The sequence below is a fragment of the Diabrotica undecimpunctata genome, chromosome 8, assembly GCF_040954645.1.
Source record: "Diabrotica undecimpunctata isolate CICGRU chromosome 8, icDiaUnde3, whole genome shotgun sequence".
NCBI classification, from domain to species: Eukaryota; Metazoa; Arthropoda; class Insecta; order Coleoptera; family Chrysomelidae; genus Diabrotica; species Diabrotica undecimpunctata.
The window spans coordinates 134,134,284-134,160,430 of NC_092810.1; the positions used below are offsets into that span (position 1 = coordinate 134,134,284).

The window sequence follows — 26,147 nt, forward strand, 5'->3', positions numbered from 1 at the left end:
AAGATAAGAGAGACGTTCTCTTTATAACCACTAAGGATGCTCCTTCAATGATTGAAGTAGCGACTAAACGCAGACCTGTTACTAAGCCATCGACTGTTGTCGAATACAATGCAACAAAAGTCTTTATTGATGTCTCGGACCAAAAAGCGGCATCCAGTTCTCCCATTCGTAGAATTATTAAGTGGTACCGGAAAGTCGCTATCGAACTTTTGACTAATACGGCAGTTGTCAATGCGCATGTGCTTTACAAATATGTTACGGGTAACATAATACCTATTACTTCTTTACGAGAAAAAATAGTTTTATCATTGCTACACACTAGGGGTGCTCCCGAACCACAACAAGAACAATCCGTCCAGTGCGATATTGCATTATAGAAACAGAGAATAGAGGAACATACACACTTTGGTATAAATCTTTTTCAGAACGCGATAGAAGGCAATCCTCAATGAAACATGCTAAAAAGTACATACATGATGTCCAGGCTGCCCCTCAACTACTTTTATGTGCATTAAGTGTTTTTTTGATATCCATGGAAGTACTGTTAAGAAGTTAATGTAATAGAATATCATAATATGTATATTTGTTGCAATATATTTTGTTCATGCATTAAAAACTGTGTGGGACAACCTGGTGCACATGGTCTGGACTAAAACCAAGAACAAAGAGTTTTATCCACAGATCGTGTGCACCAAAAGTGACCATAATGTTTTTCCTTGTTTAAATTGTCAGAATGTCAAATTTTCATGTACACATAAAAACTAATATAATTTTGATGTCAGAAGTAAAAAAAATCCTTTGATCCGAGACAAAAGAAGCGCGTTCATGCTTTGGAGCTTAACGTGTTAAACGTTTTACATGCTTTATCGCATTCGTTAGTAAGATCTTTTTTAGGTTTCCTGTAAAAAAAAATTATGAAACATTTCAAAAATAAAAATAACAAATTAGTTACAACAACCCCCTAGTTAGTTATAGAAAAGGACTCTTCCGCTGTGACCGTATAAATATAAAAATGTTTTACTAATAACTCTTTTATCGCACTTGAAATGAAATTATGTTTCAGAAATTTTTGTAAAGTTTCAAATATGAAAAACTCAAATTTGTGACATTTTAAAGAAAACGGCCCATTTAAAAAAGTTTTATAGTAAAAGCGGAAATGTTTTACAAAAAATAGGTTAAAACTGAATGTGTTTTCATCGATACTATAGTGTTGTAGCATAAAAAGTTCCTTATAACTATCGAATATTTAATGTATAAAAATTTATTTGATACGCCTCTGACTAATACATAATAATAATCTGAAGTTTTTTTAACCAATGGTTTATGAGAGACTTCTTCTTCTTCGCGTGCCATATCAGAATTATCCGACGTTGGCGATCACCATTGCGAAGGCTTCTCGATCTTCTTCAATATGGAGTAATTGTTCTGCATTTGATATCTATGTCCATTCACTAATGTTTTCTAACCAAGAAACTTGTTTTCTTCTCACACCTCTACGGCCCTCTATTTTGCCTTTAAGGATGAGTTGTAATATTTTCTGTCGACTTCCCCTTACTATATGTCCTAGATAAGACATTTTTCGATGTTTAACAGTCTTTAGCAGTTCTCTATCTTTGTTGACGGTCCTTAGTACTTCTTTGTTAGTTGTCCTTGCTTTCCAAGGTATTTTTAGCATTCGTCTATGAACCCACATTTCCAATGCTTCAATTTTGTTTATGATCGATACTTTTAGCGTCCACACTTCTGTACTATACAAAAGTACGGACTAAACATAGCACTTAACCATTATTTGTCTTAGATCTAAACTGAGATGATTATTGCAAAGAAATTACTTCATTTTCATAAAAGTAGTTTTAGTCATTGCTATTCTACGTTTTATTACTATGTCTGGATCTAGTTGGTCCGTTATCACAGTTCTCAAATATGTCATTTTGATAACTTTCTCAACTAGGACTTCGTTTAATTGTAGCTTTACATCGGGATGTGGGTCACGACTAAACACTAAAAATTTGGTTTTGTTTGACTTTATTTTAATGCCCATTTCCTCCCCTACCTCTTGAATACGATCAAGCAGAATTTGGAGACCTTCAATATTATCTGTCAGAATTACTGTATCGTCTGCATATCTAATCACATTAAGTAGTTCCCTGTTGATTTTTATTCCATATGGTTGTCTCTCAAGTGCCTTTTTAAATAAATGGTCCGAGTAAACATTGAACAATGTTGGCGACAAAATGCAACCTTGTCTGACTCCTCGTTGTATGGAGATTTCATCGGTGTAGTTATCTCCAATTTTTACGATAACAGTTTGATTCCAGTACACATTTTTAATGACACGAATATCCTTGTCATCTATTCCGATATTTTTCAGTATTTGCATTAATTTTACATGCTGTACTTTATCGAATGCCTTTTCAAAGTCCACGAAACATGCAAATACATCTTTTCTTTGGTCACGGCATTTTTTTAATAGGATGTTAAGCGCAAAGAGTGTCTCACTGGTTCTCATAGCATTTCTAAAACCAAATTGGTATCTTCGAGATCTTCTTCGAATTTGCGTCTAATTCTGTTGTGAAGTATTCTTAGGAAAATTTTAAGAGTGTGGCTCATTAGGCTAATTAATCGATATTCTGAGCATTTTCTCGCATTGTGTTTTTTAGGTATTGCGACAAAGATGGATTTGGGCCAATCTGTGGGAATCACTCCGGTGTTATATATTGAATTAAAAAGTCTTACTACTACTTTTATGTTATCATCCTCTATTAGTTTCAGCAACTCAATTGGTGTATCATATGGACCACAAGCTTTTCTAATTTTAGCATTATTTATAGCGTGTTCTACCTCGCATTTTATAATTTCTGGGCCGTCAGTACAGTTTTGGTAGAATTCGGCAATATTTTTCCTGTCATCTTCAAACAACTCTGATATATTATACAGCTGTCATTCTTTTCTTATTTCGTGTTTACAAATTACGTGTTTCGCATTTACAATAATTTTGTTATTATTGTCAACGAGTACAGAGGGAACTCGTTTTTTAAATATGTTGCTCATTTCTTTTATTTTTTTGTGCATATTAAATAAGTCGTGTTTAGACATTACATCCTCCATTTCGTCGCACCTTTTCCTCATCCATTTTTCTTTGGCTAATTTGATCTCCTTTTTTATTCTTCTCTGCAGGTGTCTATATTCTGTTTTATTAGATTTTATCAGTCGTCGTTGTTCCATTAATTTCAAGATGTAGTCAGTGATCCATTTATTTTTCTTGATTACGTTTTTTCTATAATCATTGTTTGTGGAGATTTCATTAACTTGTTTTTTAAATTCACTCCATAGTTCTTCTGGATCTTCTAGTTGTTCTCCTATGTTTTTATTATATTGTTAAATTCTTTTTTTATGTTATGTTTTATGTTTATATCGTCAAAGTTAAGTACATTTCGAAAACGCTCATTTACAAGTATATAGTCTATTTGATTTCTTGAGGACTCAGGGTTATTGTCATCATCAAATGGGGCTTTCCAAGTGTATAGTTGTCGCTGGGGTAGTTTATACCAGGTGTTTGCAATGATCATATCGTTTTCTTTACAAAATTGATACAATCTCTGTCCTCGATCGTTAGGTTGCCCTAGACCATAAGGACCTATTGTCTGACCTCGTCGACCTTCCCTAATTTTTGCATTGAAGTCGCCTATAATATATAAAATTTCGTAAAAAGTTTCTGTAAGATGTCTTGGATCTGATCATATAACTTCTCGACTTCATCGTCATATTTTCTATCTACAGTCGGGGCATAGATTTGAAGTATGTTAGTTTTAAATGGTTGAGTATTTATTTGGAGTAATATTATTCTATCCGAGACTGGTACGATATTGGTCACATATTTACTCAGTTTTGATGTTACTAATATACCTAAACCATTTTTGTAATGCGGGTCTTCCGTGCTGTTACCGGAATAATATAATACACTTTCGTCCTTTTTACATAATCCTGACTCTGGTCATCTCATTTCGCTGATTCCCAGTAGGTCTATTTTCATTCTTTTCATTTCTTGAATTGCGTTGTCAAGTTTCCCAGCCGCAAATAGACTTCTAACATTCCATGTGCACATTCTAAAATTAGATTTCTTTATTTTTAGGATTTCTTCACGAGGTTTTCGCATTTTTACGACCTGAGAGGCCCCGTGGTATAAATATGTTTCTCCTCTCCTGCCGAATCTTGGCCTCCGCTTTCCATGATTAGTAACGGTTTGCAATTGCAGTGTAAATTCTATGGTGATTTTTCTGGGGGTGCTCTATGAGCCGTTAATGCAGTGGTTCCCCTTTGCCTTCTACATTCTTATGCCGTTGACCATTATTTGTTGATTCATCCGCCTTCGGGGCCGATTTCTCAACCCCAGGACAAAAGAATGCCGTACCACTCACCAACTCATCCGCCCTAAGCCGTTGATCAGTAAGTGGGGGATTGCTTATACCGGCAATCACTCGGACGTCTCATTTGTCTTATAGCAGGATGCACCAGGTGACCATAATCAAGATCATCACGCGGGCAGGTGAGGTTGACATTTGAATAGGGGAGGCTATACGTTTCGCATCACTATCCCTTGCATCCCTTATGCGAGGCATCTAAAGAAAATAATAACTGCGTAGAGCCTATTTGCGTTGTAATTAAATAAATTCCCACAAATTTGAAAGCCCTCTTAAGGTCCATTATCGAATCAAAAGCGTAATTAAAAAGAGTTCCAATTGGCTGGCAGTTAGAAACTGGACGGAGAGACGTCCAAAAAATTATAAAATTAAAAAATGTGATCGCGGATCGAAATTAAATCAAATAAATTCTTGAGTGCAAACGCACCTCGTTGCGATATTGAAAGTTGGCAACCGCGCGTAATGCCTCGCACTCCGTCGGAGACCGCAATATCGCAATAAACATGTGTTATGTGTTGTGTTAGTCGCTCGTTGTTCGCTGTATTGTGAGTGCGTTGGTGATTCCTGCTTAGAGAAGTTCACGTGTGTTAAATTTGTAAAAGCTTCATTTGTTGTGTGTGAGAGTGTGTATGTGATTTGTTATTGCAAAAGTACTACATACATATTGGCTAATTCAGTGAGCAGGAAAAGAAAACATACAACCCTAACGATTAAAAAAAACATGAGATTTTAAATCGACTCCAAAAGGTAGAATCTGGAGCAAACCTGGCCAGGTTTTATGGAGTAGGGAAGGAGACAATTACCGATATTAAAAACAAACGGGAATGTATACTACATTATACGACAAAACTCGATTCGAATGATGGTCCAAAATGTAGGAAAACGCTAAAAACTTCACAAAACACAAAGTTGGAAGATTCTGTTTATTTATGGTTTACTCAGAGGCGTAGTTTGGGCGAACCAATATCTGGCCCACTTCTCTGTGAAAAAGCTATGTAATTAAATAAAAAGCTGAACGGTCCCACTGACTTCAAAGCAAGTACCGGATGGTTAAAAATTTTTAAAATGCGGCACGGCATTAGAGAACTTCAAATTGAAGGAGAAATTCTGTCGGGTGACACTGTTGCAGCAAAAGCATTTAAAATAAAATTCAGCTAGCTCGTAATATCTCAAAATTATTCAAGGGATGACGTTTATGACGCAGACGAAACAGGTATAAATTGGCATGCGCTCCCAAGCAAATCCCTCGCATCTCGTCGAGAAAAAAGCTCCTGGTTATAAAGTAAGCAAGGACAGAATAATTATAGGATTAAGGCTTATGTCTTGTGTTGCGGACCCTGCATTATACATGATAACAAACTTACCTTTTGATTTTGGAGAAAGTAGATGATAACCAACGGATGCAGCACCAGAACTAAGGCCACCTATTGTAATGTCATTTGGATTACCTCCGAAATGTTGAATATTTCGTCTGGTCCAATCTAGTGCCATCAGTTGATCCTTTAGTCCAAGATTTCCTGGGCAGACTAGATCCCCAGTGCTCATAAAGCCAAAAATTCCTAATCTGAATTGTGGTGTTACTAGAACTACATTTTGATTAATAAAATGATCTGGTTTACGCAAATCAAAAGAGATACTTCCAGCAATAAATTCTCCACCGTGGATCCAAAAAAGAACTGAAGCATTGCCTGTTAACTAAAAAAAAGTAATGTTTAATATTAGTCGTTTAAATTGTAAACCATATACAGTATGATGCAAATGTATGGAATAAATTCATTATTTCAAAAACAGACTACTTTTTAAAAAAAGTCTTAAAACACGTCACTTTTAATTATTGAATGACCATCAACTGATATAGTGTGTTGGACATTACGTCATCAGTGTCGGCGTAATGACGTAATCGACGATTTTTTTAAATACAAACCGAGGTCACGCGACAGCTCATTGCCTTTCCAACGATATAATCATTTGAATATTTATTTCTACAGGGTTAACCAAAACTGTTGGTTTATTAATACAATTAACTTACAATAAATGTTTACTTAAATATAATTAAATTACAACAAATGTTCAAATTGACGATCTTCAGTAATAATACAATGTGTAAGGTGGGCAATAAATTCTTTCCTAACGTTTTAGATGACTTCAGGTGTTATTTGTGCAATTTCTGTTCTGATGCGCTCTTTCAACTCTTCTACATTATTCTGTCGATTTTGATACACTCTGCTCTTTAAATGTCCCCACCAAAAAAAGGAGTTAAATCTGGAGACCTTGGTGGTTATTCGATAGGCCCCCTTATACCTATCCACCTACCTGGGAAATTGTTATTAAGGTAATTTCGTACCTCAACGTCCTAGTGTGGGGGAGCCCCATCATGTTGGTACCACAAATCATTTCTATTTGGAAATAGCTGATTCAGCTGTTTCAACAAATAATCCTGAAGAAATTCTAGATAACGAGAAGCAGTTAAGTTTTCCTCAAAAAAATATGACCCTACAATTTGATTGTTTATAATGCCGGCCTAAACATTTACCTTCTCGGAATATTGTGTCCTATACTTTTCCATCCAATGTGGATTTTCATTTGCCCAGTATCGATATGTCTGGCGATTTACGTGAACGTTCAGCATAAAAGACGCTTCATCAGAAAAAAGTACCTTTTGTATGAAGCCCTTATCTCTGTTATATTTTCCCATAACGGTTTTGCAGAACTCGATTCTTCTATTAAAGTAATTTTCTAATAGCTTTTGGACCAGATGTACTTTGTATGGATGCCACTTCTCCTATTTTAGCACTCTTACAATAGTTGATTGGTGGATATTATTATATAGTGCGACCTGACTAGAACTGGTATGGGGATTTTCTTGAAAAGCCAGTACAACGTCCAGTTTCTTGGCTACGGATATTGATTTTCTACCACTTCTGGGTGTTTAATACGGCCCATTTCTCTATTTTTTTTTTTTTTCAATTTTACTTACTATTGACTGAGTATTTATTTCGCGATTGGGGTATTTAGCATTAAATAAATTACGAATTTCTGCTTGAGTCCTCACTCTATCTCCATAACCAATCATGATTAAAATCTGGATTCGTTCTGTTTCTCTTAGTTTCAGTTTTGTAAATACTGTTATTAATGCTTAAGAGTAAAAATTTGACCTTTATTATTTTACAGACTGACAGATCATTGGCAAATAAAGACGAGTCAATGACAATATTAATTTAAATATTTTTGAAAAATAACTTGAAATACTTACTACAATAATTAATTTCAGATTATAATGTAGCATTGTTTGTTATCAATGTATTATTTTTTTTTTCGGAACCAGCTAAAAACACTATTTTGTTGTATTCCCAGTGGAGTTTCTTAGTATATTTTAGTTCAGTGAATGAATATTTATTGTAATTCCATGTTAAATAACAAAGTTCATAATTTTGGTCAACCCTGTAGAAATAAATATTCAAGTGATTACATCGTTGCAAAGACAATAGGAGACCTTTCAAATGAGCTGTCGCGTGACCTCGGTTTGTATTTAAAAAAATCGTCGATTACGCCAACACTGATGATGTAATAGCCAACACATATATAATAGTTGATGGTCATTCAAAAATTAAAATTGACGTGTTTTAAGATTTTTTTTAAAAGTCGTCTGTTCCTGAAATAATGAATTTATTCCATACATTTGCATCATACTGTATATTAGTCATTACATCGTTACTTCATTTTTCAGTAAAAATAGTACTGTAGTAACTATTACAACTTTTTAAGCACTCTACTTATAATTTTTCTCAATAACTTAGTAGACTAGTTCGACTAGTCGAGCGAAGACTACTATCTCAATTTTTGGCGTTTTTGAGTTACACACCTGAAGAATTAGATTACCGCGATATCTTCCAACGAACAAAGTTCTAAGTTAATATCGCCATGTTTAGGCAACCAATTTTGCGCTTCGATATTGTACTAACTTGTATATCTTTACATTTTCCAACGAAAACTATCCTATCTTAAGTTAGTAAAGTCTTCCTCGGCATTCCGAATGGAAACGTCGTTGTCTCGTGAGTTAATACAGTTTTAGCATTTTGAGGTTAAGTAAAGTACGCGTACATTAACAACAGTGTTTATGTATAAAAGTTGTACAGCTATCAGAAATAATACGTGTGAATAGATGATGGATTTGTATAAATTTAAATAAGTATCCAGGATGTACTCGAGGACAATTCATAGTTTTATTAGGGACAGCTAACAAGCAAGAAACAGATTCTCAACAAGGGCATTGTTCAAGAGGTTAGTATATTTTGAATATGTATAGAAACATGAATTAATTTTGTTTGTATGTCATTTTAAAAACAATTAGTGATAACCCGGACCTAAATACGACCAGAGAAGTTATAGTTGCTTAATGCTTATATCGAAGCGTCTATAGGTTTGTTTTAATATAAATAAGTAAAGTTTCATAATGTAAGATACATCGTCTTTCGTTTTCAGAAAACGAACGAATGAATACAGTTAACGAAAATTTTGAAGTTCATACTGAGGACCCTTTTCATGCAAGCTCAGATAGTGACATAGATTATTTACCTTTAAAAGATGATAATAAGAAAATTCCATATGATAAGCTGAAGGAAAATGAGGAGGAAGTAAAAGTAAGAAGAACAAGAAAAGTATTACTAGAGTTAAAGTGGGTAGAAAACAAGAAAGAAAAGAAGAAGAATATGTAAAATCTAAAACTGGTCTAAATCGTGGGTTGGTGGGGGGAAAACTAGTTAAGGAAAGAACAATAGGCGAACCTTGCCAACAAACATGCAGGTTTAAGTATACCACAAAAATAAATAAAGAAATGAGACAGTGGATATCTAAAGACTTTTGGAACTTGCAAGATCATACAAGGCAATGGGACTTTATTGTGCAGCATGTGAAACAGATAAAGAAAAAACAAAGTACTGTTTCTGCTGGTGGACACTGTCGTAAAAATTTTTCCCGACAATATCATTTTCAGCTTGACGGTGAACAAAACCAAATTTGTAAAAATATGTTTTTAAAAACTCTTGGTATTTCACAAACTTGGGTAAATACAGCATTAGCTAAAAGAAAGGAAACTAGTTTTACAATCAGATAATCGTGAAAAACAAGTACGACCACATAGACTTAACTCCAAATATTGCAGAAACTATGAGAAATCACATAAAATTATTTCCGTCAGTACCTTCACATTATATACGGAAGGATTCTAAGCGAACGTATCTTGAGGAGGGTTTAAGCATTCAAAAAATATATACCGAATTTTATGGCGATGAAAACAGTATTGGACAACTTGCTACGCATCACCAGTATAGAGACATTTTTAACATTGAATTTAATATCAGTTTCTTTAGATAAAAAAAAGATTAGTGCGATGTTAGCTCAGTCTTTAAACTAGCTGATAAAACTGGGAAGAGGGACTGACAGGAGAACTATGAACGTCACTTAGCCAATAAAATAGTGGCTAGAAAAATAAAAAACAGTGACAAAGAACTCACCTTGACTGATAAGACCATCTGTGTTGCATATTTTGATCTCCAAAAAGTTATAGCGACTCCCCAATCAAACGTAAGTTTATAGAAACCCAAAAAAAAGAAGGGAATTAAATCACTTATATTCCATTCGGATAACTGTGGTAGGCAAAACACAAACCAAACCATATTTTACATTTTTGCTGATGCAGCTATCTATTTCCAAGTTAGTGTTACTCATAGATTTTAGAAAAAGAATACATCCAAAATGAGGCAGACAGCATGCATGCTGTAATTGAAAACGCGAAAAAACGTCAGTCGGTCTTGCATGTTCCTGAACAATGGATTGCTTTGATAAGAATGGCCAAAAATATCGAAAAAGTATATATTGTAACAGAAATGAAGACACAAAAGCCTTATTGGCAACAAAAATTGGAAAACTGACAATGGAAAAGAAATGATCAAAAACAGTCAAATAAAGGAAATCAGTACTTCGCATAACACACCAAATATTTTTTTAAGTATGATTCAAGTTCCGATTCTAACAGGTGTGATAGAATAAAAGCAAAACGGGGACGTCTATCTCGTATTGACAAATGTCCATCTAAAGTATACACAAATCTTTTGCCAATAGATAAGAAGTTAACCAGGTTATTATGGCTTTTCGATATACTGGAAAATTCCTACTATGTACTTTGGCTTCTATAGAACTCTACATTCTGATATTCTGATACATTATAAAAATATGAAATATACAGTGATGAGTGTCTCACCACCCGGCTTTTTAACGTAAGAGATAGAAAACACAGTTACCTTGTGAAATAAAAAAAAATTAAACTCGTAGAGGTGGGAAATAATCGGTAGAAACCTATAATTTACATTACCACTATCGATAGTCTCACACCTTTACACGTTAGCTTCGAGCTAAATCACCTCGGTCATAATTATTATGTGTAACGTATGTGTGACGTATTTCCATTTTTTAATTTCGCATAAAGTAAAAACTGATTGACCACAATAAAGCAAAAATGTGAATAAAATAATTTAATTAATAGTAATTATTTAATCTAAAGTTTTAAATTATTAACCAAGAATAATTTCTACTATAATTTGAGGAGTTGCATACACTCTTGTCACGGAATAATCACAATCCTTCGTGGATTAGTGGTAAGAATTCGACACTTCGACACAGACGTCGCAGACGATTAGAGTTCAAAACCCACATGTGGTTTTCTTTCTTTTTTTTTTTTAATAATTTGAAATTATGCAGAGATCGTTTTGCTTTGAATCGCTAAACATTTATGTCAGTCCTTACTAGTATTAGAAGTGTTTAAAGTTAAAGTATTGTCGTACTTTCGAAAATAAAGTAAACATTCTTGAAAATTAAAAGAACGTTTAAAGAATGTTTAAATAAGTAAAAATTTTACAAAAATAAAAAAAAAATATTGTAAATAAACGTATTTACAATATGTTCAAATACGCCTTCATTAGCAGCAGAACAATAACCCAAACTGTCACTAAAGAAATATAAAAGTTTGATGGATCAGAGTTCAAGTCACGATGTTCTCATGCAGGCGCTCAGGGTTCAAATCCCACATGAAGGTTTTACTTTTTTAAAAATTGGAAATTATGCAGATATTATATCGTTTTGCTTTAAATCACTAAACATTTATTTCAGTCTTTATTAGAAGTGTTTATAGTAAAATATGAAAATCTTATTGAAAAAACAATGTCGTACTTTCGAAAATAAAGTAAAAATTCTTCAAACATAAAAGAACGTTCTAAATAAATGTACTTCCAAAAATATTTAAATAGGTAGAAATTTTATAAAAATAAAAAAAATTATTCTAATGAAATGTATTTACAATAAATGTTCGAATAAGCCTCCATTAGCAGCAGAACAATAACCCACTCTATTATAAAAGTTTCCTCTAACATTAGTTAATGTTTCTGGACTAATACCTCTCATTGAATCAGAGATCTTTTCTCTTAATTCTTGGACAGAATTAGGCCTATCGTCTTCAATTCCATATAGCTTGGACTTGATATATCCCCACATAAAAAAATCACAAGGTGCAAGATCAGGTGATCTTGCAGGCCAAAAAATATCTCCGTGGCCACTAATCAATCGATTAGGAAAAGTCGCACTGAGATATTCAATGACGATGCGAGAATTATGTGCGGGACAACCATCGTGTTGAAACCATATGGAATCGAAAGGTATTGGTAAATTACGAAGGGCTGGGACAATTTGATTTTGCAGAAGTTCCAAGTATTTCCGCCCAGTCAACATACCGTCTATAAAAAATGGACCAATGACATGATTCCCTATTATGCCTCCCCAAAGATTTACTTTTCGAGGACGCTGGGTACGAGCGAAATAAATCTGACGAGGATTTCCTCGAGACCAATACCGAGCATTCATTAAATTGTGACGGCCCTGCAATGAAAATGTACATTCAACGGTGAACAAAACGTTCTCTAAAAAATGTTCATCTTGATGTGACATTTCCATTGCAGTTTGACAAAATTTTCAACGTCTATATTGATCCCCAGGGAATTGTTCCCTGAGGATTGTATCCATGTCTTTTCAAAATTTTACCTACTCTAAATCTTGAAATTCCATATTGTTCTCCGAGACGAGATGTTGATTGGGTAGGATTTTACTCAATACTTGCACAAATCAAAGTGTCCCTTAGTTCCAAATCTGGATTTACCTCCCTTCGTCTACGAACTCCTCTTGGAGCGAACACGGATCCATAAGTAAAAAAATTACGTATTATAGACTGAATTGTTGATCGTGCTGGAGTTGGCCTATTTGAAAACATATTTACAAATTGTTGTCTAATTATGTTCTCTGATAATCCATTCACATGCCAGACAACAATTTGCACTTTTTCCTCGACCGTTAAAACCATTTTCACGAATTGTTTTTTCAATAAAAAGTTTCAAAACACTTCTCGGTATGTTATTATTTGATAATTTGATGATTTGGTTAGCTGTAAAGCAGGCAGCTGTTCCCGCGCATCCATTACAATGTTGTTAATTGTTTTTGAAAATCATTACCTGTACAGAGGAATTGATATTAACACTGAGAATTTAGTGATGGATTTGGCATTAAACAGTCTTAACCGGATTATTTGGCAATCACAACTGAAGACTGTAAAACTGAAATTGAATTTGAATTATTTTGTATTTTTATTTTTTAACATTGGAATAAGAATAAATTGTAAATAATGAGTTTTTCGAAAACTTTCTACCTAATATGTATCATATTTTCTATTATTTTTTGATTAAGTAAAACAAAAATTTTATTCTTGGTGTGAATTGAACCTCAATCTTCTTGTCACTAGACCACGTCTCTAACTATTACACCAATTGCACATACAATAATTGTTTTCGGATTGAACATACCTACCTTTAGTTTAATCAAATATTTCAGTTAAGTTATTTTTATTATTAAATAAACTTAAAGATTTATAATTTAAAATCGCTAATAAATAATGTTTTTTACTATAATATATCTTAATTTATTCAATCATTTATTCTAACATCAGAAATTATTAAAATAAAATATTTTTGAGGTCATCCGTATAATTATGACTGAAGTGAAACAGCCACGTCAAGAACTAGCTTTATCTCGTACTATCTCACAACTTAATCTGTCTTCTATCCTTTCCGCTATTTTGCCGGATGGTAAGACACTCATCACTGTATATGACGACGAAGACTTATAATGTTTGTTTATAATATTATGTAATTTAACTTTTATGTTGATTTTAATTATAAATACAGTTTCACAGAACGATGGTATGTATTATTTATATTCCCGATTTTTTTCCAGCGAATATTTTACTACTCATTCAGAAATCAGATAAACAAACAAAATTGACATATTTAAAAGCACAAATGGAGCAATACAGTAAAAACAATGGATAAATATAAAAACAATTTAGTAAATAAGAACCCCCGATTTTTTGCATTAATCAAAACTTTATCTTGCTTTATTCGAAAACTTAAAAAAATGAGTTAGTACAGTCTTCGCTGGATAAATCGAGTTGCAATCAATACTTACATTTGGAGAAAACACAGATAAATATAAACAATCTTCTGAACCAGTAACTTCAGTAGTACCTTGGACGCAGGAAGATCTATCGTAAGTACAATTTAAAGTATCACTCCAAACTGCTTTTGGAACTGGTGGCTAAAAATAGAAAAATAAATAATTAGTTTGTGTTAGTGTGGGAAGCAGAAAAATCAGCAGCCTGCGATACGCAGATGATACATTTATACTAGTAGCGAATGATGTTTTAATTATCTTGGTTGCCATATTACTGAACAACTAGATCCAAATCAAGAGATAAAACGTAGAATCGAGATAGCCAGCACGACATTTTTAAAAATAAAGTCATTCTTCTGTAATGATAACTTGCAACTTCAACTTCGAAAGCGCATGGTTAAATGCTACATTTGGTCAGTCCTCTTATACGATGTCGAAGCATGGACATTAAAAATATCCACCATTAATCGTCTGGAGGCCTTTGAAATGTGGCTGCACAGACGTATACTAAAAATTCTATGGACGGCTATGCTGACAAATGTGGCAGTCCGGCATGTCGGCAGAGACCGATATAATATTCTTCAACTTATTATGATGGGTAAAATCGAAGGACGCAGAGGAATTGGTAGAAAGCAGGCCTCTTGGTTGAAGAATATCAGGGAGTGGACAGGAATGAGGAAAGCTGAACAACTCTTTAGAATAACTCAAGACAGAGACAGTTTCGCCATGTTAATCGCCAACGTCAAGGGGACTTGATAGGGTACGTTAAGAAGAAGCGAATTAAGTCGAAATGATTACCATTACTGAACGGCAAAGCCGGATAAGCAAAGAATTCGGACTTCAGATCAACACCAGGAAAACAAAAATAATAAAATAAAGTGATAGACAGATTTCTATAGTTGGTCCCCCTGAGAACCAACAATGGCGATTGCTCCTCAGAAATCAATGAGTTGCATTTTTTTGTTTTTCTCCTATTCGTTAGGTCCATGATTGTTTTTAATATCCAATACCCCTTCCTGTCGTTTTTCATAAATGCAAATATCTTCTTCTTAAATCTTTGATGTTTTTATTTTTAAAGGAATTAATTTTTTTTTATTTCTCCATTTTTCCTTCCCTATTTTTCCATGTCGTATTGGGTTCACTATCGTTTTTATTTATTCTCAATCTTTTGAGTCTAAACTTCGGTACAATTGAATTGTATATAGATTGCTTCTTCAGGATAGGTTTTTATGGATTTTATATACGTGAAGTCAATTTGATTCCTGGCTTTTTTTTCTCCTCTATATTCAGGTGAGTTTTATGAATGTACCCTCTGGGTTGTTGTTCAAAAAAGATATTGGCTATTAAAAGGTTGTTCGCTAGAAAGTACGAGTCTATCTCTTCTATTAGTTCTCTTCAGCATCACTGCCAATTATTGTACTGAAACTCTCTATATCAATAGCATTGTTATATCGGCTTTATTCCAAAATAATAATATAATTAGTTTGGTGAAAATGAAAGGGAAAAACGTAATGAGTTTGATTTAATGTCTACACAATATACAGTATGATGCAAATGTATGGAATAAATTCATTCTTTCAGAAACAGATGACTTTAAAACAAAATCTTAAAACACGTCAATTTTAATTTTTGAATGACCAGCAACTGACATAATATATGTGTTGGACATTACGTCATCAGTTTCGGCGTAATGACGTAATCGACGATTTTTTTAATACAAACCGAGGGCACGCGACAGCTCATTTGAAAGGTCTCCTTATCGTCATTGCAACGATGTAATCACTTGAATATTTATTTCTACAGGGTTCACTAAAATTATGAACTTTGTCAAGTAACATGGAATTACAATAAATATTTATTCACTGAACTAAAATACACTAAGGAACGCCACTGGGAATAAAACAAAATATTGTTTTTTGCTGTTTCCAAAAAAAAAAATACATTGATAACAAACAATGCTACATTATAATCTGAAATTAATTATTGTAGTAAATATTGTAGTAATATACTAGCGTTCTTTACTATGTGTTATTCTACAATTATTTATTTTCTACGCTTCTTTACTTCTTGCGTTACCCAAAAATTCTCTGCGTTATCTCAGGCTTTGCTTCACATCTAATTTTTAGCTTTATTCACTCCTTTATTACTTCGTTATTTAAGCTGTTGTAATGTTATCTTTCCTAAATGTGCTGTAGTGTTAGCTATTTATACATATATATTTTTCTTCTTCCCCCCAGGAGCTTTAATTTCTTTATTCTACATCCATGTCTGTTCTTTTTACTATGCGCTTCTCAAATAGATTAACAAATATTGTTTAATTTTAAATTCAAATTCATTCAATACAGAAAATGGGTAGACTTTTTTCAAAACCTGGTATTCTAGTACTTTTCGTTGAAATGTCTTGCAGTATTATTGAACTTTCATATTAATTTCGTCGTTGGTTTCCTTTAAATGTAAATATTAATAACGCTTTAAGTAAATGGTTATCAGATTCACACTCTGCTCCTAGATAAACCCTAAAGTAATTAGGCTTCAATTTGGAGTTTACCTTGCATATAAACTAATCGGTTATTAAGTTCAAATTTCTAGTTAGTTGAGATGGATTTTCTTGTACTGATGTCGATTCATTACCTTTAGGTTCATATGATTCCAAAACTTATACTTTAATTTATCGCTTTTATTCTCAAAATGGACCGACCTCTTTGCTATTTGCTTTCAGAATTTAAGACAACTAGTAGAAGTACTTCCTTCCTGGTTACAATATTCTCTTTTAAGTCAGTTAATCCGTCGTAAAATTATCCTTTACCTCATCCTTAAAAGGTGCAGTTGTGTCCAATACGATGCGATGTGTCTAAAAGGGCATGCCTAAAGTTATACATGTTTTAATATTTTGTGATAGGATTTTCTTTATCAGTATACCTAGGTTAATTTTCTGTTTTTTTTTCTGCTCCCCTACAAAATTGAACAAAATTTTATCTAATTTAATTTAAATCCCTTAATTTCTTTTAGCACCTTATCTAGCTTAGTCCGAATACATACCATGCATATTCTAGGTTTTAAAACTCATTATCTTTTTCTATAAGCTAGGTTGTCTTCCATTGGTTTTAATGTCTGGTATTTTTTTTCTAGGATTTTTTGCAATAATTTTTTTCATATGACGCGCGGGAGGTACATCGCCATAATCTTCAATCCTGGTAGATCGAGTAAATTACTGCAGAGGCCTTCTATACTTACCTGGGTGGCTCCAGTTTTTGGGTGCTTGAGACTCGCCTTCATTCTTCTCTTTATGAAATAATATTTGCTGGCTAGGTATTCTACGCTTTAAGATATTGCTTGGTATGTATTAAACGAATAATTTATTAATATTAACAAATAAAATTTAGAAATGTAGTTCCTTTGAGTATCCCTTTATTCTATCTTAGCAGTATGATGATGAAGAAGCAGTTTTTTGGCTCTGACAGCTTTTATAAGTAAAATTATGGTGCATGTATCAAAAGTGATGACTAAGTTTACTAAGAGTGAGACTATCCAATTTATAACTACGTAAAGTTAAACCTGGAATCGAACCTTATTTCAAATCAGGAACAAGACTTAATAAACTCAGGACGGAATACACAAATCTTACTCATAAATATTTCTATCCGCAATGTGTATGATACTAATTTAACGGTTAAGTACTTATATGTAAAATTTAAAAGAAATTAATATCTCGTTAATTAAATAACAATGATTATGTTGTTAATAACCTTAATGTCTCAGATTGGTCCTTACCTCAAATCGTTCAGGTGGTTCTGCAAAGGGTATTCCTTGAAATGCATAGCATATATTACCTCCATACGCAGTTGAATATGTGCGTCCTAAAATTCTTCCCTCTTCTGTGTCCACTTCAATACACTAAAATAATTTGTTAATTGAGTAGAAGTATATATACAAGTAGAGGCACAGGAATAGCAGGATTACTATTTGGAGTTACAGTCTAATCTTGCCATTGATTCAAACAAATAGGAAGGTTTGATTTCAGTAATATCAATAATATATCTAGTGGACATTTTATTTATAATTCTAAAATTAATGAAACAGAATTCACCGAGTACATAGTAAAAGACGAAAAATTTAATGCTAGCAGACAGAGTTAACAAACATAAATGTTCAGAACTACATCCAAAATATTCTCGGAAATCTAATAAAATGTATATTAAAAGTTTTTTGAGAGGCAATTCACCAGTTCCAAAAATGTCGCAAAGAAAGTCGCCATGTTAAAAGAAACCAAATTTCGGGTAAAAGAACCGATAATTAGAAGCACCCTTTTGTCTTTAGGATAAATAATTGAGCCAAAATGATGAGCCGAATAATGACCAAGGGCATAAAGGTAAGCTACAATATAATAGTTACTAATCATGGATTTAGATTCCAAGATTCGACAACAACGAAAGATTTTAGGGTTTAGGACTTAGAAAAACCGTAAAGCACTCCCTGAAGTTAAATATGGAATGTTTTCCCCCATGAAGGAGTAAGAAAGAAAGACAGAAGAAAAACTCAGGGAGACGCTTAGCGTAACATGTCGGTAATGGTGGTTGATATTGGTATGACCCAAAAGAGGAACTTAAGAAGAAATGAAATTAGTTAAATGAAGAAATTATAAAGACAAAGATAATAATGATAATAATTTAAAATATTAATACTTACAATTATCGTTTGAAATAAAATATTCAGACCTAATCCTAAGTAATATATTCTATTGTTTGAGAGCATATTTTTTTATAAATTTTTATCGCAACCGGAATGAATAAACTAAGTAAGGTATTTTTTAATTTAAACGTCCTGTTTGATGGTGCGGTAGTATAAATAGGCTTGTATATTTATTTTAGTATTAAGTAAGTATCCTGTATTAGAAAACAAAAATAAGATTTTATTTTATTATTTAAGATTATATGATTCAAATGCCGAGATTTAAAAAGCAAAAGATTTAAGTCAATAACAAACAACTAACAAAAGAGATCAACTAGATAAAAAACATAGATATCAAAACCTATCTATAATCTAATAGGCTATTCAATAAATGTTGCGTTTCGATGAGAAAAATACAATTTTATAGTTTGAAATACAGTTTATTATTCAGTATAGTCTCCCAGAATATCAATACACTTTCAATTTATGAATTCCATCCCTTAAGCCGCGTTTACACGATGACAATTGGCGAGACAATTGTCATTCTACAATTGTCATCACGTACTTGCGGATTGTCGGAGGCCAGTCCAATTGAACGAGAAGATGTTTATACGGGGCCAACTAGTTATTGCCATGGCAGTAGACAGCTAAAAGATGGCCGACTGCTCGTCATCTGTTGTGTCCGGTGAGGGAACTGGCAAAAAACAAGACAGCACTACTGGCCTACACCTTTTACACGGCGCCAATTGTCGCGACAATTGAGATTTCTAGTGGTGGGGGCCTCACTAGGCGCAGCTCATTGTCCTCAGTCTACTCCCGGAGACAACTGAATTTTGGGCCAATTGTGAGGGCAGTTGGCAAGGCAATTGGCCTGAAGTGTTTAGACGAAGACAATAATTTCATGCCAGTCAGTTGTCTTAAGACAATTGTCTCGCCAAATTGTCATCGTGTAAACGCGGCTTTAGGTGAGAATGCAAAATACGCTTCTATAGCTGTTCTAATCTTATCATTTGACGAATAATAATAATAATAATAATTAAATTTACTATTAAGTGATTTACTTATATTTTATTATTAATTTGAATATTTAGTTTGACTTTGACGGATCTGTTACAAGTAATTACTTTGTTGATACGTTAATAGGTGCCGCTAGAAATAAAAATAATAATATATTGAATAACTAGTGATTTTGCCCTTCACCAATTGCCATCTAGAGTCACTCCACTCAATTTTTTCCTCCTATATAAGGCTAGGACGTAATAATCAACAGTATTAATAGGTATATAGTATATAATATATATTTATATATATATATATATATATATATATATATATATATATATTTATATATATATAAATACTATATCTTATGAATTCCATCCGTTAGGTGAGAATCTGGAAGTACTGCAAAATACGCTTCCATAGCTGTTATAATAGAGAAACTATTTGTTTATTATTTGGAAGAAGCAAATCGTTGCTCTAACAAACGAGAACACCAGAATTACAGACAGAAATGAAATAATACAACTCGTGACTAAATTCTACAGCGAACTATACAAAGCCCCTAACACACTTAAAGAAATAATCAGTAACCAAGAAGATGTATCAGAAGTCCTTCCGGAAGAAGTAGAATCAACAATTACAAAAATGAAAAGCGGTAAAGCAGCTGGAATAGATTGTAAAACAGTGGAACTGCTTAAATACGCTGGCAATGAAACCAGGAAAATCTTAGCAGGCATATTTACGGAATGCCTAAGATCGAGATGCATACCAGAGTACTGGAATACAGCAAACATAATTCTCATTCATAAGAAAGGTAGCAAAGAGGATATCAAAAACTACAGACCTATAAGTCTACTACCAATCGTATACAAGATACTCACAAAGATCATCAACAGATTAACAAACGCATTAGATGCTGCACAGCCAAGAGAACAAGCTGGCTTCAGAAGTGCTCATACACTTCGAGAACTAATGAGTTGAGCTAAAGAATATGAAATACCGCTAACATTAACCTTCATAGATTTCGAGAAGGCTTTCAATTTTATATATCCCAAGGCAGTAATAGAAGATTTGGGCAACCAAAGCATTGACAAACCGTATATAAAAATTTTAGCAAATATATACAGACAAGCAAAAGCTAAGGTAAAAATTTATGAGAACACTTCAGAATTTCCCACTAACAGAGGCTTCCGACAAGGAGACGCAATATCACCAAAGCTCTTCACAACAACTCTAGAAAATATATTCAGAAAAATAAACTGGCAGAACAAAGGAATATCCATTGATGGAGAATACCTCAGCCATCTAAGATTTGCAGTCGACATCGTTCTGGTTGGTAATAATCCTGCAGAACTACAAGCCCTTATAAGCGACCTAAATGCAGCTAGCAATGAAGTTGGCTTAAAAATGAACTTGACAAAAATAAAAACCATGTACAACGAGTTAGTGAAAGTCCAAGATGTAATAAGAAACAACACTGCACTTGAGACAGTAGATTAGTATGTATACTTGGGACAATTAATACATAAATCTGGCTCCTTACTTCCAGAAATCAACAGAAGAATGAAATTAGCTTGGACATATTTTGGTACAAATTTAGTTATATTCAAATCGAAGATGCCAATCCACTTAAAGAACAAAGCATTCGATCAGTGTATACTACCAATCATGACATACGGCTGCAAAACTTGGACACTAAAGAAACAGTTAATATCGAAAATCAAAGTCACTTAAATTTCAATGGAGCGATGCATACTAGGTATAACAAAGAGAGATCGAAAAAGAATAGAATGGATTAGACGGAAAACCAATAGCCCAGTCTGGTTAAAAAAAGGTCGAAAAATGTTTCGCAGATATCTGAAAGTTTTAAGACATAGGTGGGGGTTACTAGATGACGAATAGATGAAAAGGTACTTGTATTTTTACCTTGCGTTTTTTTTTAAACAATAATTTATGCTCACAATTTAATTTTTTGTCTATAAGTTTTTTCCCTTATATTTTAAATAAACAATATTTATATTATTTTTTTATATCAAGAATATCTTTATTTTCCCGCTTTTCAATTAAAATTTATAAATAATTTACAGAGATATTTGCAAAAAAGCAGTTTTTTGCACTAATTTATAAATTTTATTAATCTTTTTATTAACAAAATAAAATTTTACGGTAATTTTTAAAATTACCGTTTTTTAAATTTGTGCGAAATTTCCCGCGATCGGTCAAATAGTTTAAAAGTTATTTAATTTATTTATCCATGAGGCTAATTATTTAAACTATTGAACTTGCCGTATGAATGATGCGATGACACGTTTAGCAAATTTCATAGGATTCTTTAAGACTTAAACCATCTCAGAAGTTAAATGCATATTGCGTTTTCATCGAAATTATTTACAAAATAAACGTTTGAAAAGGGTGTATGTTTTTTACTTATAAACAATTGTAATACCTTTTATATTTTTCAAGCTACAGAGTTGTACACGTACAAACATTGGATAGCTGGTAAAAAAACTCACATTAAAAAAACCTATGACCAACAGGAACGAAGTTAGCGACTATTTTTTAAAAAATCGTATCTCTATTGTTTATAAACATTAAGAAGTAAAATTTGCACAAATTTTAAATGAAAATCTAAACTTTATATTGAAACTTATAGCTATAAAATTCATCCAATTTTTCGAAACTTACAGCCTTTCGAAACGAAGGTACTTTCGGAAGATCGTCATAGAAAAGTAAAGAGCATAACTGTTTCAGCTTCGTTTTTTTTTTCGACATCGGAACTTCAAATTGAAACACGTAGGAAAAATTTACATTATCTCGGCTTCCATTGCAGCTAGAAGCCTCTTTTTTTATTCTGGGATAGCTCGTCGAAATATGAATAACTACATAGTTTTCACTGGCCGGAATATATGGGAAACCTCGGAAAAATTGAGTCCAATATCGCAGTAATAATAAGGATGACATAATTTTCACCCCACCACCTCTCGGAAATCTCGGAAAATCCCGGAAAATCAACATATTTTTTTTTTTCATTTTATATAAATGATGTAATAATACTTATATATTTTATAAATTAAATTTCAGGTAATTTTTTACACATTATAATATTATATTCCTTATATTCGTTATTATGAATAGAAGGAATATTATTATCCTTATATTATTTATAATTCACAATATTGATTTTTATTCTATTTTTCGTACAAATATGACATACAATATTAATCTAATCTGCGTTACTGTTTTGATAAAATAAGTCGATTTTTTCATCACCTGTCTTATTAAATTTTGCAATGTTTATTAAACTTTACTTTTTTATTTTATTTACATACATTGGTTTAAAAGTTAAAAATTGGTCCATTCATTCGACTTCACTGTCAGCTCTGAACCTTTTTGTTGCAGGTTGTTTGTCTTCATTTATTAAATTAGTCTCTAAATATACATATTTAGAATCACTGTCGTCGTCAAACGTAACTGTACCGAGGTTGCAGCATATTTTCTCCTCTACTTCTTTCTCAGTACAATTTATGCACAAGTTCGTACAATTCAAACCACGTTTTCTGCACCCACATCTAGTAGTTTTGCAACCTGTACTGGCGCATTTGCATGTAATGTGCTTTAATGTCTCTTCGGGAATTAAATTATCTAGAGTATAAATTAAAGACAAAAGCATCTAACTTATTACCTAACCACATTTGTAATTGATAGTAAACCCGAAGAACATGCTGTTTGGCTGCACCTTTAGTTGGTGGCTGGTAGATATTTCTGCTGAATTGTAAGTATCTTAAATCATTTAAAGAAAGTGTATCGTTGTGTTTTTTTATAATTATTTATTATAATTAATTATTTATTCGATAGTTTTAAATATTACGTACAATTTTCAATCAAAAAGTAATTAAATACGTTTACTTGAAACTTTTTTGTTCAAAATACACAAAATATTTTACTCAAAGAAGTATCAGTATATTGCTTTCTAAAGCCACTACACACGACGAAATTTTGGAGCGTGGAGCTGAAACAGTTTCCCCTCCACTTTCCTATGTCGATTTTTCGAAAGTAACTTCGTTTCGAAAAGCTGTAAGTTTCGAAAAATTTGATGAATTTTATAGATATGTTTCAATATAAAGTTTAGATTTTCATTCAAAATTTGTACAAATTTTACTTCTTAATGTTTATAAACAATGGAGATATGATTTTTAAAAAAATAGTCGCTAACTTTATTCCTATTGGTCATAGGTTTTTTTTAATGTGAGTTTTTTTACCAGCTATCCAATGGTTGCACGTATAAGTCTGTAGCTTAAAAAATATAAAAGTTATTACAATTATTTATAAGTAAAAAACATACCCCTTTTTCAAACGTTTATTTTGTAAATAATTTCGATGAAAACGCAATATGCATTTAACTTCTGAGATAGTTTAAGTCTTAAAGAATCCTACGAAATTTTCTAAATCTGTCTAGCATCATTCATAGGGCAAGTTTTATTTTATTTTATTTTTTTTATTATTTTAATTTGTTAATAAAAAAATTAATAAAATTTATGAATTAGTGCAAAAAAAACTGCTTTTTTGCAAATCTCTCTGTAAATTATAACACGCATGACCAAAAACGCTATTATCGTTGCATTTGCAAAATATGTTGATTTTACCGTTGCATGTGCGGTATTTGCCTAGTAAACAAATAATATTTATACCTTTGTCTACTACTATCACATGAATAATTCTATAACCAAATTTTTGTAAGATTTAAATAATATTTACCATAGACGTTGATAAGAGAAGAAAATGTTTACTAATAATTTTATTACGGCAAAAATTATTTTGATATAAAAAATCTTGCTTCTTTTGAGAGTTTACTGGAATTATGTGCACTAATTTAAAAAAAAATGAAGATAGTTGATTTAATAAACCTTAGTGTCACATAAATAAAATATTGTTCTGAAGCTATTTCTTTGTGGCATCTTATGCAATTTACTATTTTAATGGGAAATAAGCCACAATTTATGTTGAAAATTAAATTTATTGACTGATTAAAATGGTAGTTGCATCCATGCAGTCTAACATCTGGGAAAACAGTTTTGGGAGCTTGAATAACAACATCTTTAAAATCAAGCGTCCCTTTTGTTGGTTTCCACCTGCCTAGTTTTTTTGTCAGTATTGTAAACAGCCTTCTATACGTTTTCATTTTTGTTTGTTTGGTAGAAGTGCATACAACACAGGAACAAGTCTTGTTTCGTCGTCAGTGCTGCCCATATCAACATGCATGGTATATATTTGTGTAAACTGTTTGGAGGAGCTCTTAAATGTGCCGTCGACAAAAAAATCTGTTTTTGTTGCTAACGTTTCCTTTGCTTTCGAAGTCAAAAAACATAAAATTCTTGCTCCTTCTTCAGTGTCGTCAAAACACAAAAAACTCTGACCATCGTCTAATATTGTCAACATTTCCAGTGGGATATCTAGTTCAATAGACGACGCTGGTTCTGGTCCGACACCAGTTTGTAAATGTCTTGAACGACAAAATGTAGACTTACGTGAGGCATACAAAGGAACTTTACTCGCAAAATCGAGTCCTTTTGTAAATAGTTTTTCAAACTCTTTCCTGTAAATATCCGAGGTTAGAGTGTCTTCTTCTCGAGCTCTCTTTTTTGAAATGTACGTAGCCTTTTTTACTTCTAAGAGAGCTACATCGGGGACACAGGTGTGTTGGTTGACTTCGAGTAATTCCGTCAGTTTTGTCTTCATCCTCCCTTTACAGTTGTGGTAACGTTCTTTTACACATACCCAAGTTACAACATCTTCCTATATTTTCGATACTGATATCCAGCGTGAAGAGCAGAAGGTTTTCCCTTGGTGGTTTTAATCACTTCAAAATTTTCCATTATTAAAAGTTCTTACGTTCTGGACTAAACAATCTCTCAAACTAACAATATACAAATATTATGCATTTGTTTTTATATTTAGTATTCGGTAATTCTCCCCCCAACCTTTATAATGAGGCAAATACAAACTTTCCAAAAATCCGTAATGAGGGGATTATTGTGGTTTAGTTATTACTGTTTTCATTACCTATTTTTCGAATTACAGATAAGCGGATTAAAATATTTCAATAGGGTCGACCGGGCTTGCTAATGACTTGGGTGGTTACTAATTTACGACCTTCTTAGATTTCTAGCTACTACTACTATCGGTTTACAGCGTTTTCCGACGCCTTCCGCCTCCTAACCGCCATTCTTCTCTATTTAACCATAGGTCTGGAGGGATTTCTCTTTCCTCTAGTTCTTTTTCAATTCCCTCTCTCCAGCTTCATCTCGGCCTTCCTCTTTTTCTTCTTCCTTGTGGTGTCCACGTCAAAATCTGTTTCGGAATCCTGTCATCTGGCATTATCTGTACATGGCCGTACCATATTACCTGTTTTGTTTTTATGTCATCAACTATTGTATGCTTGACTCCTATCATTTCTCGTATTCTCTCATTTAGTATCCGATCTCTTCTTGATTTGCCTGCTGCTCTTCTCCA

General features: G+C 32.8%; 1 protein-coding gene across 1 annotated transcript in view; it reads right to left on the reverse strand.

The window, feature by feature from the left end:
• Window positions 1-25,373, reverse strand: part of LOC140449129 (venom carboxylesterase-6-like) — a 61,987-nt gene extending 36,614 nt beyond the window's left edge. Inside the window, exons 1-4 of the mRNA XM_072542274.1 lie at window positions 24,849-25,373; window positions 17,739-17,861; window positions 13,983-14,111; window positions 5,786-6,116 (exon numbers count right to left, since the gene is read on the reverse strand). Of these exons, the coding sequence (XP_072398375.1) occupies window positions 5,786-6,116; window positions 13,983-14,111; window positions 17,739-17,861; window positions 24,849-25,373 (1,108 nt within the window). The remainder of the gene's footprint in view (window positions 1-5,785; window positions 6,117-13,982; window positions 14,112-17,738; window positions 17,862-24,848) is intronic.
• Window positions 25,374-26,147: the final 774 nt, after the last annotated feature.